Raw genomic sequence first — 18,883 nt, 5'->3', positions numbered from 1 at the left:
CCTATTGTTCACAGGAAAATTCTCTGTTTACATAACAGGAGAAATTGGACTCTATCACAAAATTCAGGAAGACTGTTTTATGATGGTAAATGTGAATGACAGACTATAAAATTAGGCCTCATTATGCATATAACTAAGAGCATAGAAGTGTAAAACATTCACAAAATCTGAGGTAACTATCATAATATATACCTACTAAAATGACATCAAACTGAGTAAACAGACAGCAGACTGTACAACTGACTGCAGCTGAACACACCAACAGTCTAATACTGCCTACAAAGTAAGCCTTGTTTCACACTATTCCCACTCTTAGTCTTCCCTTCACCCCTATACCAATCCTGGCTAAGCCATCTTATTACATCCTTGGTGCTAATTCTGGTACTTGTCAAGCCATTCAGTGCACTAACTTAATTTATTAATCTAGCAGAAAACAATGTGAGGATTTTCTGTTGGGGTCATACTATAGCATAGCAGAAATGTTAAGAAATACGGCAGCTTACAAAATAAGTCTGCTGAGTGTCAGAACCCATACAAATTACATATATACAGGGAAATGGGGGGGGAAAAGGGAGCACAGAAGACTTGCGCAGAAGCACTAGCTTGGCTTTTCCAATTTAATGAAACTGTATTTGTTACTGTTACAAAATCAGATACAGGGCTCACAACCGACTGCAAAGTAACAATACCAGTCAGTTTATCAAAGAAAATGCTTTTGTTCTCAGAATATGTATGAAAAAAGATACTTGATAGTTTTCAGTATTTAAAATTGTGAAGAGATCATGAACATTACTAGCAGAACTATTACCAAGATTATGGTATAGACAATTGCATTTCTTGTGCAACTGTGAAGCAAAATTCCTATAATGGCATAGAATTAACAGCCCAAATAATTAAGATTTCTAAGGCTAATACAGTTCTGTGACCATGTTTGTTTTAGCAAACCTGTTCCCCTTGCTTCTGCAACATCATGCAGAGCTAGTGATCGAGTTTGCAAGACTGCAAGTAAAGTCTGAAAAAAGAACTGACTGCTTCTTCATTTCTAAAAGTTGTGTTATATTATATAACAGAAATTAATGGTGACATCTCCCCTAAATTTGTGACATTCTTCTCTCCATGGTCTTACTGAAAACCTTTAACAGTAGGATGAGCAGACATTTTCATGTAATTAATTTACATAAAAATATCCTTGTGCCAACTTCTTCAATTAACTTATAAGAGCTCTTATCTGTGTTTGCTGATTAGCGCTTCATCACGTTTCCTGAGATGAACTTAGCTCCTCCCAGACTATTTTGCCAAACTCACTATTCCACTCTTCCTTCATCTGTGCACCTATCTTAGTATTATCAGTTTTTCGTTAACTACAGATGGCAAGAACCTCATGCATCATTTCATACGAAGTTTCAGCTGTTCCACCCACTCTGCTCCAGACAACTGCTTTCCTTCCCAGCAGTCTAGCTTCCTCAGACCAGATTCTTGTGAAGTTACCTGTGTACTGACTGCTTTCCTCACATCAAATAGCACACAACATGCCACACTAATATAAATACTAAATCACAACCAATCCCTCGTGAACTCCACTGCAGTTACTCCTACTTTATAGCAGTTCTTCTAGTTCTACTATCACCTCTACCAGCTCCTTCTCTACAATTCTTTTACTAATCTCTACCTTAAGCAGTAATTTTTCATACTGCACTGCATCAAGTATTTAATCTTTGTCTAGATAAATAAGACTCCAAAAGATCTAGGCACATCATCAAATTATTAGAGCACCAATGAAATAGAGTACGTCAGCTGAGCTATGGTAACAAACCACATGCATGTTCTTCACCACATCCCTCAACACAGTGGGGAAAAGGTGACTTTACACAAATTACTCTGTGTGTTCTGTGAGTTAATAATATACCAACGAGTACTGCAGGACTGCAGAGAAAGAAGCTAACTCATTGATGCAGCCACTTTTCTTTGTAGATCAATTCTTCTCTTCTCCAAAATAAATTCCAATATCCCTTATTAGCATTTTTGAGTCCAAGCTCTCTTCCAAAGACACTCGGTTCAATTTGCTTTGTTAACTAGGAGGACCTTAAAACTCACAGAATAACTTAGGTTTAAACAAAGACTTGGAGGCCATCTGTTTTTACCCAGTCCTCAAAACACAGCTTATTTCAAAGTTAGGTTCTCAGGGCTTCGTCCAGTCAGGTTCTGATCATCTGCAAGAATGGAGACTACAAGGCTGCTCTGCACAACCTGTTCCAGCGTGTCACGGTTTAACCCCAGCTGGCAACTCAGCCCAATGCAGCCACTTGCTCATTCCCCCACACTGGAAGCAGGGGGGGAACTTGGAAGAGTATAAGTGAGAAAGCCTGTGGGTTGACATAGACAGTTTAATATGCAAGGCAAAAGCCACACACACAAGCATAACAAAGCAAGGATCCAGACAGGATGGATTGATGGGCCAAAGCCAATCATATGAGGTGCAACAGGGCCAAGTGCTCGGTCCTGTCCTTGGGTCACAACAACCCCAGGCTACACTGCACAATTGGGGAAGAATGGCTGGAAAGCTGCCCCGTGGAAAAGGACCTGGGGGTGCTGGTCCACAGCGGGTGAACATAAATCAGTGTGTGCCCAGATGGTGAAGAAAGCAAATGGAATCCTGGCCTGTATCAGCAATAGTGTGGCCAGCAGGACTGGGACAGTGATTTCCCTCCTGTACTCGACACTGGTGAGGCCATTCCTTGAATCCTTTGTCCAGTTCTGGGCCCCTCACAAAACAGTGAGGTGGAGCAGTATGTCCAGAAAAGTAGAAGGTGTTCAGCCATCTCAGGAAAGCCAGGTTTCATCACACAAAATAGTTACTTGGAAAGACAGACACCATCACTCTCAACACCACCCCCTTCCTCTCTCTCCCCCCCAGTTTTATTGCTGAGCACGATGCTATACAGTATGGAATGTCCCTTTGGTCAGTTGGGGTCAGCTGTCCTGGCTTCGTCCCTTCCCAACCTCTTGTGCAACACCAGGCCCCTCACTGGTGGGTGGGCTGAGGAGCAGAAAAGGCCTTGACTGTGTGAAGCACTGCTCAGCACTAATGAACACATCTCTGTATTATCAGCACTGTTTTCAGCACAAATCCAAAACACAGCCTAATATCAGCTACTATGAAGAAAATTAACGCCACCCCAGCCAAAACTAGCACACGACATTTGAGTACCACGTCAAGAATTTTTTCCTTAGTTTATAAAAGCTCCAGTTTCAAAAGCAAATGAGCTCTAGACCAACACTTACAAAGGCAGACCCAGTTTCTGACCATTCAATTCAACATAACTCCATATAACAATTCTTACAGTGTTTAAATTCACTTTCAGAATAAATCATTCTTTCATTTAGGAAGCTATGGGTAGCTTCAAATTTTACTCTGCTGTACTACTGTTATACCACATCTTCCACCAGAAATTTTCAATCAAAAAGAATTTATTTTATTGATATGAGACCTATTTCTCTAGATGAACATAATAGTAACAGTGCTTCCCCATAAAGCTGACTTAATTTCTATTTTCTAGGAACAACACATATTCCACGCTCATCTTCCAGTTCAGGTGTCTCTGTCACTGCATTCCATCCAGAGCCATTTACAGTGCACACACTGCAGCCAATTGTTCTACTCCAGGTTCTGTAGGTATACATTTCAGACAACTATAGAAGGTCATTTGCAGGACCTTACCCAGAGTGTTTTGTCTCTCCTTACCTGTTTTTAAACTTCCCCATCTATAATACTATTTTCCTCATCCTCTTTACTTTTTCTTCCCAAACAAGGTCCCCTCTATTCAGAAGTTTTACACCCCAGTGTATACTCAACTTGCCTTACCTTTCACATTCTAACCGAATAACTTCAAGGAAATGAGAGGTTAACTCTTTATTAGCAATATTGTATTACTGTGCATAAGTATTTTTTGTAAAACACCTTTAACTCAAATCTTTGAATAACATCTACAATAATTTCTACTGACACTAAAGATGGCAAATACCAATCTTTCTGTTGCATTAGTATCAGACAAGTGCCACATATCGTGAAATGCCACTGTGATACTAAACCTCCTAGGTAAGACTGACTGCAGTGAACTGTGACCATGTATCTCTCTCCACAGTAATCCCTAATTCCACGATAACCTGATTTTCTACGGGTGGGGGTGAGGAGCCACCCTGTCTCGCAATCTTGCAGAATTCATCCCAGAGCAAAGGCCAAAGCAAAAATTGGCCTTGTCTACACTGCTGTCATGTGCACGATACTCCTTCCATCAAATGCAAGTCCCTTTTCTCAAAGCAGGTGTATGTTTTGCCCTGATACTTTGTAAGTTGGATATAAGAGTAATACAGCAGCTGTTTATATAGTATCAACAATGGACCCTGTTGTGTAGGCCCAGAACTGCCATTCTGAAACAGAGTAGTATGTTAAAATATTTTTCTTGTTTGCAAAATCTCCATTGCAAACACTGAGGCACCAAATAGTTACAAAGATCTCCCTCCCCAATTCTACACTACAAAATCAAATAAGCTACAGCATAGCTGTACAAAAACCAGTGTAATTCTAGGTAGATACTTAGCCAGTAAAATTATACCCTGAACATTTGGCCAAGATGTATTAAAATGTCAGCAACAAAAAGTCCACACTCTGAGAACAAACTCTCAAAAGAGAAGGTGTTAGCAATCACTACTCTGTATTTCTTTTTAAAATAAGTAGATTAATTTCATAATTCTCTTGGTAACTTTTATCTCTCTTGTCAAAAAGCAGAACATTCAAGCAGCAATTAATAATTTTTTCTGAACTGCCCAAAGACCTTCAGCAAGGAAATTGTAGCAGTGTTTCTGACATAAGAAAAGAAACACAGACTTTCAAAGCAGGGGGAAAAAAAAAAAAAAAAAAAAAAAAGCTGGCAGCGCACTTAAACAGTCAGAGGTTGTGGAGAGCAGAAATTGCAATTAATTCAATTTCAACAGCAATTAATGACATACAGGTGTCCACTTGGCAAAACATTGTTCTTCAGCTCCAAAACCAAGTGCTTGTCTAACTTAATAGCCATATAAGGTAGATTTGCAAACAAGCAACATTATTCCACAAAAAAAGCTTAGATAAGAACTTGTTAGATGGAATACAGGAGAACGCTTGTTAGTTACTTCCAGACAGCAATACTGAAAGAAGATCTCGATTACCAAAGAATGACACAGTATTAAGAGCAATTCTGAAACAAATATTGAATTCTCTTCTGCAATACACTTATGTCACATCTTTTTTCATTTCCAGCTACTGCCCTTTTCTAGAAAAAAGTGTGGAGGCATTTTTGTTAAAAACTAAATGGGAAGTAGAAAGCATTATTTATTTTTTTATGTTAGCAATATAAAGAAAACACAACATTTTGATGTAATGCTATCTATTTTGGCAGGTAACTGAAGATTTTAAGATACTTCATTTTCCACATTAAGATATTTGCTGAGTCAGTCATGCATTAAGAAACGTGATAATCCATCTGTAGCAGTTACTGTCAGAGGAATAATACATTTTCAGGAAAAGGCAGTCTACTTCCAAGTAAGATAGATAGCACATAAAAGGTACGTACACAGGAAGCTCATAAAAGGTTCCCTATAAGCCTTGCCTTTCATCACACTTAATTCATTTATTTGAAAAAAAAAGAATAAATTAACTGTTACTCATGTGCATATAACCTGCTCATCTTCAGCATACTACGGTACTAACAACCCAACACATGCACACAAAATGCTGCTACTATTCCAGCTCTGTTTAGGCTGGTGAACACTGAAAATTTTCCTTCAAGAGGCAAAGAGCACCTTCACTTTTTCAGCTTCAGTTTTCTGAACAGTGTTGTTTTGATAGAGAGTTAGGATCTGGCTTAAAACCAAACATGTCTCTACCCAAAAGACAATATTCCTCAGAAATTACAACTTCTTAAACATATTTCTTGCAGGGTTTTTTTTTCATTTAAAGAAGTGATTTCCATGCTATCTTAGCACAACATTTAAGCAAGTCTTAAAATAGCTCTTAAAATACGGGTATCTTAAATGAAACATTCCACTAATTAGGATCTATTTTTTGATTTGTACCTTTTAAGAACACTGGAACATTTTAGCATTAAGGAAACCATATTTGGTGACATCTAACTGCCAGGTTTCTCGAAGTTTCACAGATTATTCTATTAATAGCAGAATAGGAAAAAATACAGTTTTGTATTTCAGGAACATGATGATTGAAACAAGTGTGATTTAATTCTATAAAAACTGTTGGCAGCAGTGCAATCTGCTACTGCTTCAGATCCTAACCTAGGAAGAGGCACTCTTGAATAACTGGTCAGATGAACTTTCAGATGTGCTAATGAAACATGGACAGAGAAAAGCAAAAACAAAATTAGAATTAACAGAAAAAAAAAAAAATAGGTGAGTTTTATTCTCCTAAACACACTTGACAATAAACAGCATAAAATGCTGAAATGAAATACCAGTCTACAATACATTGTACTTTAGGAGTGACTTTGCCTCTGTATTTCTAGAGCCTGTCACTCACTACAGGCATAAAATTTTCAGTATTTGAATGTATCTTCTTAGAACTTTAAGGAAAATTATTTTTTCCTATTCTTACAATTTTGAAAACAAAACACTGCTCATAATGCAGTTCACTATGAATCCAGAGAGGCCTGAAGGCATGCAAATGTGTTATCCCCTCTTGAATTCTGCTAAATTTCAGCAGTAATGCATTCTATGGTTTAACTACATAAAGCCTTAAAAAGACAGGGTTTTGTAGCCATTTAGAGTTTTCCCTTCCTCTTCCTTGTTCTAAAAATTTCTTTGCATCATGCCATTACAATTCAGTGATTGCCACTAGATAGCTAAACCATACGCTTACCAATAAATCACCTCAAAGATGAGCAGCCTCATGTTTTCAAAACACCCTTTCTTCTTTGATAATCTATACATTTAGTCACACAACCCGATTTAAATCCAATCAAATTCTGCCATGTTTTGTTCACTGTACATACTGCAGGCGCCTGCATCAGTGATGCAATATATGCTCTGTATCGACCTCTCTTTGCTCAGCTGCACACAACAGACAGCCCATTGCCTATACTACTTTCTTCAAAAAGTTGATTTTTTTCAAGTCTATTCAACAGCCTTGAATGGTAACATGCAAAACAAAAAGAACTGAGCTTGAGAGGTTACATCTGCTTAAAAAAGGAGCAACTACTAACATTATCCCTGTCAAAATCACAGAATCAAAGAATGGCTGAGATTGGAAGGGACCTCTGGAGGTCATCCGAGGTTCAATCCCACTTAGGCAGCGTCACCTACAACCAGGACTATATCCAGACAACTTCTGAGTATCTCTGAGGATGGAGACTCCACAACTTACCCAGGCCACGTGTGCCAGGACTCAGTCATTCTCATAAGAAAAAAGCACTTCTTCACTTTCAGAGCGAACCTCCTGTGCTTCGGTTTGTGCCCACTGCCTTTGGCCCTGGCACTGGGCACCACTGCAAAAAACCCTGACTCTGTCCTCTCTGCACCCTTCCTTCATGTATTTATACTCATTAAGAAGATCCCACTCACCCTCCTCCAGGCTGAACAGTCTCAGCTCTCCCAGCCTTTTCTCATTAGAGAAATGCTGCAGACTCTTCAGCAGCTTTGGTGGGCCTCTTCTCGGGCTCTCTCCAGTATGTCCATATCTCTCCTGTACTGAAGCCCAGAAACAGACACAGGATTCCAGGTGTGGCCTCACTGGCACTGTGTAAGAGGGGAATGATCACCTCCCTCACCCACCTGGTAATACTTTGCCTAATGCATCCCAGGATGCCATTCCCCTTCTTGGCTGCAAGGACCCACTGCTGGCTCATGTTCAAGTCTGGTGTCCACCAGGACCCCCAGGTCCTCTTGCTTTCCAGCTGGGTGGCCCACAGCATATACTGGTGCATGGGGTTGTTCTTTCATACTGAACTTTGCACTCCCCCTTGTTGAACTTCCTGAGATTCTTGGCAGCCCTTTTCTCCAGACCTTTGAAGTCCCTCTGGATGTCACTGTAACCCTCTGGCACATAAGTCACTTCTCATCATTTTCTATCATGAGCAAACTTGCTGAGAGTACACCCTGCCCTAACATCTGGACCATTAATGAAGATGCTAAACAGAAAAAATGCTAAAATTGGCAAGTTCTCCATAAAATGAAAGAAACTTCGCTAGTATGGAAAACTGCACTAAATTGTTAAAACATTCTGTATTTCCTGCCTTAAGCTACTACTTTGCTTTTCTAGTACCAATAATGTAACTATACTTTAAGCTATCATTGTTGTATTTTAGCAGCAGACAAAATTTTACACATAATTTAACACCCTAGATTTAAGCCTGTAACCATCAATCCATTCTGAGGATACAACTACAAAGGACATAATTATACCATTAACAGAAAATCTTCTCCAAATGCTCAGTTCCTAAAGACAAGCACCTGCTGCAAATTTCAACTAGTTGGCAGGCTTCCCTCCTTAAAATGACAAAGACTTCTCTGACTCGAGGCACCTTTCCTCCTCAATTATCACCTTCTCTGTCTCCCCATTGTAGCCCATCAGCTTCCCACAGCTGTCATATTCAGTGAAGTCTCTTCTGCTGAGAATGTGTATGCATCAAGATTGTGATGGAACTCAACAGAGCATGGGCCTGAAGTACTCAGAGCAAGCATTCTGAGTTTTTAGCTTCATCCTGTGGTAAAACTATGATTACTTTCACTGCCCAAGCATTTTAGGATAAGGTGCATGTACTATTAGGTGAATAAATGTTATCCTTAACATCAGTTTAAGTTTAGTAGTGCATAGCGTCTTCAGAAGAAAGTCCTACCCACCGTTGTCCTTACCATCCTGTTTTCACCAACACAAGACTGAACTATGTTTAGTGATACCTTAAACTTAGTCTGCTATGCCTGTGTGAATTACAGCCCAAACATCTCTGAAAGACTCAGTACTTTTCAAACCAGTATCTAGATGAAGAACAGTTAACTGGGGCAGATATTGAAGACAAAAGTAATTAGAAATACCAGCAAATGTGAAAAGAACACTCCATCCCCAATCAATCCTCAACAGCCAACTCATCCATGCACAGCAACTCACTTTCTTTTGCTGTTCTACACCACCTGAATATGCTGTAACATGGTGCACTACATTCGAATTCCAAACCAGCTGTAACTGAAAGAGTTCATCCAGATGGCTGTCTAGAAGATTGCATCTTAACCTGAACTCACAGGCACTGTGGTCTGCTCTGAACATGAACTGCTAAAATTGCCTTTATCTGTGACAGCTCACCACACTCAGTCATGCTGCTTGAAGGCAATTTAAAGTTAACAAATCATTCCTAACTACCCAAGCATCTCTGATCCGTGTCCTGTCTCATTAGAGCAAGACACAGTATGAATATCACCAAGACAAAACTCACAATACTTAAAAGATTCTCCACCTTTTTAACAGAAACCAAAACCATAATACAAGGTTAATTGAACAAAACTATCACATTTGCACGCTTCTCTGTCCAAACATTATTCAGTGCCCCTATCTCTCCATCAGCATTTTAATCAGCCAATTTGAGATTAAAAACTTAACTATGCCTCTCTCCAGCACTGAACCAAGAATGCTAACATTACCTTACACGTGAAAGACAAGCCAATATTAGGGTGTTAATTTCAAACTGAATAGACACACAGTGGCTCAGGTGAGGTACAGAGTATGCACACACACACAAAAAGACGACTAGTATCACCACATTCCACATTTATTTCAGGCTCCTAAACAGACAGATTAGTACAATCACTTAAGTAAGTAACAAATGAGGTTTGCATTGCATGCAGGTTTATAACCTTAGGCTCTAAAACCACCACGAGCAGAAAGCACAAATTGTAAAGGTCCTGTAATATCCAGAGAAATTTCCTGCATCAGTATTTGCATAATCTAATGCTTCTCTCAGTAAATCACGATATTATTACTGGGTAGTGCACACGAAGAATTTTAAATGAGTAGGATAGCAGGAAATTTTATGCAGCAACAACACTGAAAGGAACGAGAATGTTTCTAATACATTATTTACAGGCTTAAGGGGCACTTAGCTCTTTTGCTGTCTTTGATTAAATACAAAACAAGATTTCAAGTATGTTTTATAAAAATTAGTATTTATGAACTAATAAAGACAGTAACCTACTCCTTATCTAGTCAATTGAAGGAACTTTACTGATTACACTGTTACAACAGTAAATATTATCAAGTTCTATGTGCCTGTCCTGGTTTTGGCCGGGGTAGAGTTAATTTTCTCCTTAGTAGCTGGTTCAGTGCTGTGTTTTGGATTTAGTATGGGAATTATGCTGGTAACACACAGACGGTTTAGCTGCTCCTCAGTAGGGCTCACTTTCAAGTCAAGAACTTTTCAGTTTCTTGTGTTCTGCCAGTGAGCAGGTGCACAAGAAGCTGGGTGGGAGCATGGTCAGGAGAGCTGACCAAACTGGCCAAAGGGATATTCCATGCCATAAAATATGCCCAGTGTATAAACTAGGGGTAGTTGGCGAGGAGCTACTGACTGTTTCTGGAGAACACACTGGACATTAAGTCAGCAGGGGATCAGCAGTTGTGTTGTGCATTGCTTTCTTCTCTTGGGTTTTATTCCCCCTATTCCCTTCATTACTACTATTACTTTTATTAGTATTACTGCTATAATTCATATTATTATATTTATTTTCTTTTAACTATGAACTGTTCTATCTCAATCCAGGAGTTTTACTTTTTCGATTCTCCTCCCCATCAGGGTGGCTGGGAGGTAAGCAAGAGGCTGTGTAGTACTTAGTTGCTGGCTGGGGTTAAATAGCAACAACACCACACTCCTGAATTTTCCAAATCCAAGGTCTACCACCTGAGCATCTATCAATCTGGCCTTTATAACTGCCTCAAATATCAGTATTTAATGTTAAGACTTAGGCAAATTTTAATTTCTTCTTCACATGAAGGATGAGAAAGTATTTAAATGATCCACCATGGCCACAGATAAACTGTAACTCCAGGAAGACATAGTGACTTCTATGCCAATAATAGCTCCACTATCCTTCCAGTTTTTGATTTAAGTTCTGCACCTGGGACAGGGCAGCCCTGGAGGTGTGGACAGACTGGGGAACAGGAGGCTGGAAAGCTGTGCCACAGAAAGGGACCTGGGAGCCCTAGATGATAAGAAGTTGAACATTGAGTCAGCAGTGCCCTGGCAGCCAGGGGAGCCAACCCTGTCCTGGGGAGCATTAAGGACAGCATTGCCAGCTGGGCAAGGGAGGTGACTGTCCAGCTCTACTCTGCACTGGGGCAGCCTCTCCTCGAGTGCTGGCAGCAGTTTTGGGTGCCACAGTATAAGGAAGACATTAACTTGTTAGAGAGTGTCCAAAGAAGGGCCACAAAGATGGTGAAGGGTCAGAAGGGGAAGCTGTGTGAGGAGTGGCTGAGGTCACTTGGTCTGTTCAGACTGGGGGAGGCTGAGGGAAACCTCATTGTGGCCTTTAACACTCCCACAAGGGGAAGCAAAGGGGCAGGCATTGATCTCTTCTCTGTGGTGACAGTGACAGGACCCAAGGGAACGGCCTGAAGTTGTGTCAGGGAAGGTTTAGGTTAGGTATCAGCAAAAGGTTTTTCACCCAGAGGGTGGTCAGGTACTAGAAGAGGTTCTCCAGGGAAGTGACCACAGCACCAAGCCTGACAGAGTTCCAGAAGTGTTTGGAAAATGTTCTCAGGCACATCATGAGATTCTTGGGGATGTTGGGTGCAGGGCCAGGAGCCGGACTTTGATGTTTCCCTGTGGGTCCTTTCTAATTCAGGATATTCTGTGATCCTATGATTCACTACTAATAATGCAAATTAGAATACTGTCATTTTTGCAATTCCGGAAGGGTTTACACCCGTCTACAACAAGTTTAGAATTAAATACAGAAACTTTCCTTAAAAGTGCCTTTCAGCTATTACTTAGTACAGCAGATTTTCTCCTTTGAGTCTTCTGAGTGGGAGCTCCACAACTGCGGACACCGAAATTCTAAGGGACCAGCTTATAAACAGAATGCTCCCACATCTTCATGAGCCCTGATGGGATTCACCCCAGAGTACTGAATGGGCCAGCAGCTATTACAGCAGTACCTCTCAAACATCTACCAAAGGCCTTGGGAGTCTGGGCAGGTCACTGCTAACTGGAAGCTTGCCAGTGTTATTCCCATTCACAAAGGCATGAGGGAAGAAAGAGGGAACTAGAGACTTAGTAGTGTAACCTCAGCTCCCGGAAAAATTATGGAGATACTAAGCCCTACTGGAAGGTGAAAGAATTCTTAAAAAACAATGCAATCATCTGTCACGGTCAACACGAGTTCACAAAGGGAAAATCTTGATTAACCAACATATCCTTCTATCATAAGGTCACTTGCCTCCTGGATGAAGGGAAGGCAGTGGATGCAGGTCTGGTTTGACTAAAGCTGCTAACACTGTCCCTCGCAGCATCTTTCTGACAAGTTGACCAGCTGTGGGACAAGCAGGTTCACAGTGCTCTGGGTGAAGAACCTGCTCGATGGCAGCACTCAATGGGCTGTACTCAACGGTGCTACATCTGTCTGGCAACAAAGAGCTTGAGTGCATCATTAGCAACTTGGCTGATGATTCAAACTGAGAGGTGCTGTGGATCTTCTTGAGAGGCAAGATGCCTTGGAGAGGGATCTAGACAGACTGGAGCACTGGACAGTCATTAATGCAGTGAAATTTAACAAGTTCAAATGCTGGATTCTGCACCTGGAATGGGGTAATGCCAGGCACACGTATGAAGTGAGAGAGGAATGGCTGGACAGCTACAGAGGGAGATGTGGAGCTGACTGGTGCTGGACTCAGTGTGGGTCAGCAGTGCCTGGGCAGCCCCAAGGGCAAACCCCATCCCGGAGCACCAAGAACAGCACAGCCGGCACAGAGAGGGGATGGTCCCGCTGGGCTCAGCCTTGGGGTGGCCTCAGCGTGGGCTCTGCTGGGCCCTGCAGGTGGAGAAGGATGGCAAGGTCTTTGAATGTGCCCTGAGGAAGAAACGAAGCTGGTGGGAAGGCTGGAAGGAACTTCCTGTGAGGAGCAGCTGAGGACTTTGGGCTGGGCTGGTTTGGAGAAAGGGAGGCTGAGGGGTGACCCCACTGCTCTCTGCAGCTTCCTGAGCAGGGGAAGGGCACTGGGAGCTGCTGAGCTCTCCTCCCTGCTATCCAGGGACAGGACATGAGGGAATGGTTCAGAGCTGCACCAGCAGAGCTTTCAACTGGCTGTTAGGAGGCATTTCTATACAGAGAGGGTGGTCAAGCACTGGAACAGACTTCCTAGAGAAGCGGTCGCTGCCCCAGTCTGTCAGTGCTCAAAGGCATTTGGACAGTGCCCTTAACAATGTGCTTGAACTTGGCCAGCCCTGAAGTGGTCAGGCAGGTGACTGGACAATGGCTGTAGGTCCCTTCCAACTGGAAGAATCTATTCCATTCCTTGCAATTGAACAGAATCTACTTAAGACTCTCTACTTTCTGATGCAGAGTTTAGGCTTTTTATTTTTTCAGCACGTTTCCAGATGAAGACTTAATATATTTTGAGATACTCATACATTAAGATATTACAAGGAAGGTGTGTACGCTAAAAAGAATTTCACAATTTTTTTGCACCTAGCTGAACTAAATGCTGAAATCAATAAAATTCTGATTATTATCATTAGGGAGCACTGAGATCATCTAAAGTTGCAGACTAATATTCTTCTAACATACCAGAATTTTTCACAATCATTTTAGCAAGAGAGAACCTTTAAAAATGTGACTGATATTGTGTTTATTATGAAAATTTCTGTTTATTGCTACAAAAACTACAGTGGCAGGACTTCTAAATGGGGTATGTATAAAGAACTAAAGACTTCAACTGCAAGTGTGATTTGCTCTCCTAAAACAACTTGTTACTTTGAGCCACTTTAAAAAAAATCCATAGATTAGTTCAGCATCCAGAAACACCTTTCATTTTTTAAGATTTGTGCGGCTCACCTATGTATTAAGTATGTAGAAAAACATCTGTTTATCTATTGCCCTGGTTTCCAAGAACACAATGATTTTTTTTATTCTATGAACTGTCACTTCAAACACTGGGAAAAAACTTAAAAGGACTTGTTGTAATATTAAATCTTACCATCTTTCCCTGCCACCACCATCTCCTTCTCAAATATACAGGAGGGGAATAAATGTTTTGTAGCACTCTGTAAAAACACTAGTACGAGCCTACCAAATCTGCTTTGTGAAAGTAAGCTGCCCTTCAGACATTTTAAGTGACTCTTGTGTTTTCAGCTCAAAATATTAAATTCCTTCTTATGAAAGGAGTACTTGAACACTGACTGCCGTGTCTCTTCACTTCCAGATGTGGTAAATACACAAAAGGTTTATAGGATGTAGAGTCTTTAACTGATAGGCAATTAAATAGTATCTTGAATTTATGACAGTGAAGGAAGAAGGTTCTTTTGATCTGTTTTTCATTTTCTCAAAAACCCACTTAGGATCAACTATTGAACTTGAATGTTATTCCAACTATATAACTTCAAATGAGTTGTTCAGGATCTTTAGTCTAAGGATCACCTCAGCTCCACAATAAAACATGAATTTAAAAATTCATCTGCCCTTCAAAACTGCAGACATATATCTTGGTTTACTATTCACTTAATTTTTATACCTAAAAAGAAGTTATATATATATGTCCTATATATTCACTATAACTGTCACGTAAAATGTAAACACATACACACACTGTGAGCATTCAAAGGAACTAGAAGATTAGCTAAATTTAATCCTCTATTAAACACCAGAATAAATTAAATTCAATGTACTTCACATCCATTTTCAGGAAAAAAACAACAGGAAAAACAGACTCGGAGTTATTCCAACACCTTCACAGAAGTGTACATTCCTAAAATAGGTATGCAATTTTTATTAGCTAGTAGCACACATCCACATTTGTTTGTTAATAATCTCTGATATACTTGCTTTATTCTTTTAGCTTTTTTCTTATTCACCACAACTTAGGCACTGAAGAAGGTCTTTATGAGAGATTTATGGAATGAGCAATGTAAGATTCAAATGTGCACTTTAAGGTGTCACTCCAACATGAGCCAATTGCAAAGATGTTCCTGACTGTATTTAGCAAATTAAGTAACATGATGTCACAAAATGCAATGTAATATATGCTACCAATTACTTTTTAACAGTCTGGCCACAATTTAAATGAAAAAAAAGACAAATATACAAAGAGTGGTGGCACTGTGTCTATACAAGATCAGTAGTGATAGATCTATCCAGACAGATAGGACACAGGTATGTATACTGTTCACACAATCATGGGTCCTCAAGTTCCACTAGAACACTGCTCCTGGTCTTAAAAATCGGAGTAGAACACTTTTTTAAAACGGTACCTGTCCCTGAAAGTAGCTTCTCGACTTTTTCTCAGACACATTAATCATAACATTACTTCAATTGGATTAAGTCCCCTGTATTTTCCGGTGCTCCATCTCTCCCTGATCCAACCAGCCTGCCTTAGGTTGGTTTCCAACCCATGTTAGAAGGGATTCTGTGCTCCCACAGTGACAGCAAAGCCTTGGGGAGCGAGGCCTGTGTTCCCCGAAGCTGAGGCAGGAGACGGGCCTGGGGGCGGCACACGGTGACTCGCCGGTGCTGCTGACTGACTGCAAGTGGCCATTTTAATCTAAGGGCCCGGGGACCCCATGCTGTGGCTGATCATCCCCCTCCTTCTCCGCGGTGCCCAGCCCCACCTCCCACCCCCAGGCATACACGGAGATAAGAACGCACGCCCGCGGGCGCGGCAGGAGGGTCCGGGTACAATCCACGGCAGGGAGCAAGGGGCGGGAGTTGTCCGGGGTCCCGGCCGGGGAGAGGGGCCCTGGGGGGGCACGGGGGGGTCGCGGCGGTGCTTACCTGTACTGGGCAGCAGCCCCGCTGTGGGTGAATCCAAAGTAGTTGCCGGTGGCCATTTTGGCATCTTCCCCCAGCCGGCTGGGCACTGCGGCGGCGGCGACCGAGGGGCGGCGGCGGCCGGGGCCATGACAGGAGGCCCGGCGGGAGGAGGCGGTGGGGAAAGAACGGGACACACAGAGGGACAAGGGAGAGAGAGCGCGGGAGCGCCGGGTCAGACTCGGCGCCTCAGGAGCGACCCCCGCCCGCCGCCCTCTCCCCAAGCACGGACACGCCGAGCACCGCTACTCACCATAGGTGAACGAAACTACCGGGCATATGGGAATCATGAGTCTGGCCTGGCAGCGACGGCGGCGGGTGAACTCTCAACTCTCCCCCCCCTCCCTCCTCCTCCCGCTCGCTCCCTTCCCCCACCCACCCACCGACGGCGACAACGGCGAAGTGCGGCCGGGCCGGCTCCGCCTGCGCAGGCGCGGGATGTGCGCGGAGGCCGCTAGGAGATGTAGTCCGGCCGTGGCACGGCTCCCGCCCGATGAACTGGGAGCCGCATCCGCCGCGGGGATCCGCGTGCGCAGGCGCGGGATGTGCGCGGGGGCCGCTGAGAGCTGTAGTCCCGCTCGCCGGCCCATGGGGAGCCGCGCTCGGGGCAGCCTATAGAATATACATACACATACAGACGTACATATGTATATATGACATGTAGAATCCCGCCGTAGCTCCTATGTGGTTATTGCACATGCGACAGTGGTGCAGCCTCACCCACACAGGGCCATTCATGTGACTTTTCCAGAAGCCAGCAGTCCGTCAGATCACTCCTGTAGAGCGCTGGGCAGCACACTGCGGCCAGTGCAGTGACCTCCCGACCAAAGGCATTGAATGAGCGTCCGTTCCCCATGGCTCTGCCCCGCCTTCCGGCAAATCCTTCCCTCTGAGCATCAGATGTCCCCCAAAACTCTGAACAAAGCAAAACTTAAATGCTTAAATACTTCAATCCCATTTATGTATTTTGTCTGTGCTACAGTGTGCATTATTCCTAAACTAATGAAGGCTTATAAAACACTTCTGGATTAAGTAAAAAGTATCATTTCGGAAGTATTTGTTTACTGTAAGCCAAGCCTATTCAAAACATCCCTGCTTGGGATGTCCTCCTGCAGTCCTCACAAAGGCAGAGGGTTCCCATATCCCACAGTAGCTGTGATCATAGGCAGTAAGACTGCAAAGATATTATTGTTCATAAAATGAGAAGAGGAAAGTACTCTCTCATCTAAAACATTATTGCAGCTGCATATGAAGCACAACTACTTCCGATGCCAAACATCCTTGCCAATTCATTGAACTAATTAGTTTGTCAATATTATTAATTTTGCATAGGAACTGAATATTACTGTACCTCCTGTTCATTCTTATCCTAATCAAGCACAACAGTAAAAGGAATCTGCTAGGTTCTACCCAAAGTGCTTTTCTGGGAAAGAAAGTGGCTACTGGGTCAAGATATTTAATTGCTAGAGATTAGAAAAGAAAAGCCTTACTCCAAAGTTCTATGTGACAGTACTCGAGGACTCGACAGAAACCTTCTGTAGAAAAACTTAGAGGATACAGCCTCTGCCATGAAAACCTCAATTGACTCAGGATATGCAAATTATACAAGAGATATATAATTGATATAGATATTTACAGCCTTATTTTTAATGAAAATTGTTCATAATTAGACCACTGGATCCTGATGTTTGGACAAGAAGACAACAGAAGGGGTTTTTGTTCCACTGTCTTTCAAGTTTTTTCAGTTATAAGTCTTCCAATATACTGATAAATAGACAATATTCAGTACACATTCCATTAAAAATATAAGCATCTATATACACACAGATGTTCACACACCTTTTATCACTGCATCACTAAAGCTACGTTTGCAAAGTAGGTAGGCCTGCCATTGCTATTTGTTTATGAGGTAAACTTCATAGAATGACAGAATCAGATTGGCTGGGGTTGGAAGGGACTTTAAAGATCACCAAATTCCAACTCCCATTCCTGCCATGGACAGGGACACTTATCACTAGTCCAGGCTTCTCAGAGCCCCATCCAGACTGGCCTTGAGAGCTTGCAGGGATGGGCCATCCACAGCTTCTCTGGGCAACCTGTGCCAGTGTCTCACCACCCTCACAGTACAGACTTTCTTCCTAATATCTCATCTAAACACACTCTCTTTCTGTTTGGATCCATTGCCCCTTGTCCTGTCACCCCAGGCTCTTGTAAATAGTCTCTCTCCATCATTCCTGTAGGCTCCCTTGGGGTACTGGAAGGCCCCAATTAGGTCATCCCAAAGCCTTCTCTTCTCCATGCTGGACAAACCCAATTCTCTCATCCTTTCCTCACAGGAGCGGTGCTCCATCCCTCTGATCAACTCAGCGATCCTCCTGTGGACTCTTTCTGTGGATATGTATCTATATTATGCTACTATTGATATGTATTATATTATAATATTCCAAATAAACTTGGAATATTTACCCTCTTTTCAACTTTGTCTCCATAAAAAAAACCAAAAACTCCCCCAAGGCTTTCTTACTCACAACTGAGATTTTTGACTTCGGTTTCATAACTTTTCTTCACCCAAGTAATTTCTATATTCAAATACTACACCCTTTATGTTGTGATTTCAACCCTGCATATTTCTGAGCAAAAGCTCCCATCTGGCAGCCCAATTCAGCTGCAATTTCACTAGAAGTTTCAGATTACTTTCTTGTGTGAATTTTGCATTTTGAGTTTTCAGTGCATATATCACTTTAAAAAGACTACAACATAATTTATGAGAAGTCATACTTTCTAAATGTGACCAAAAAAAAAGAAAATCAAGGTTTCTTTTCTCCTTGGGGGG

The 18,883-nt window shown here is 42.0% G+C and overlaps 1 protein-coding gene and 1 non-coding gene across 4 annotated transcripts in view; both read right to left on the bottom strand.

The window, feature by feature from the left end:
• ZFR (zinc finger RNA binding protein) overlaps positions 1–16,411 on the bottom strand; it is a 47,722-nt gene extending 31,311 nt beyond the window's left edge. For all 3 annotated transcript variants that reach the window (XM_042028558.1, XM_042028559.1, XM_042028560.1), the window contains exons 1-2: positions 16,304–16,411; positions 16,015–16,099 (exon numbers count right to left, since the gene is read on the bottom strand). In XM_042028558.1, the coding sequence (XP_041884492.1) occupies positions 16,015–16,099; positions 16,304–16,340 (122 nt within the window). In that variant the 5' untranslated portion in view covers positions 16,341–16,411. The remainder of the gene's footprint in view (positions 1–16,014; positions 16,100–16,303) is intronic.
• Positions 860–997, bottom strand: LOC121665059. The gene has a single exon (XR_006016214.1). It is a non-coding gene; the product is annotated as a small nucleolar RNA SNORA66 (small nucleolar RNA).
• Positions 16,412–18,883: the final 2,472 nt, after the last annotated feature.

Source organism: Corvus kubaryi, unplaced genomic scaffold (genome assembly GCF_017639235.1).
Source record: "Corvus kubaryi isolate FWS band 111438036 unplaced genomic scaffold, C.kubaryi_AGA036_p1.0 37308, whole genome shotgun sequence".
Classification (NCBI taxonomy): Eukaryota; Metazoa; Chordata; class Aves; order Passeriformes; family Corvidae; genus Corvus; species Corvus kubaryi.
Note: the sequence above shows the minus strand (reverse complement) of the source record. Positions and strands in the feature narration are given on the sequence as shown.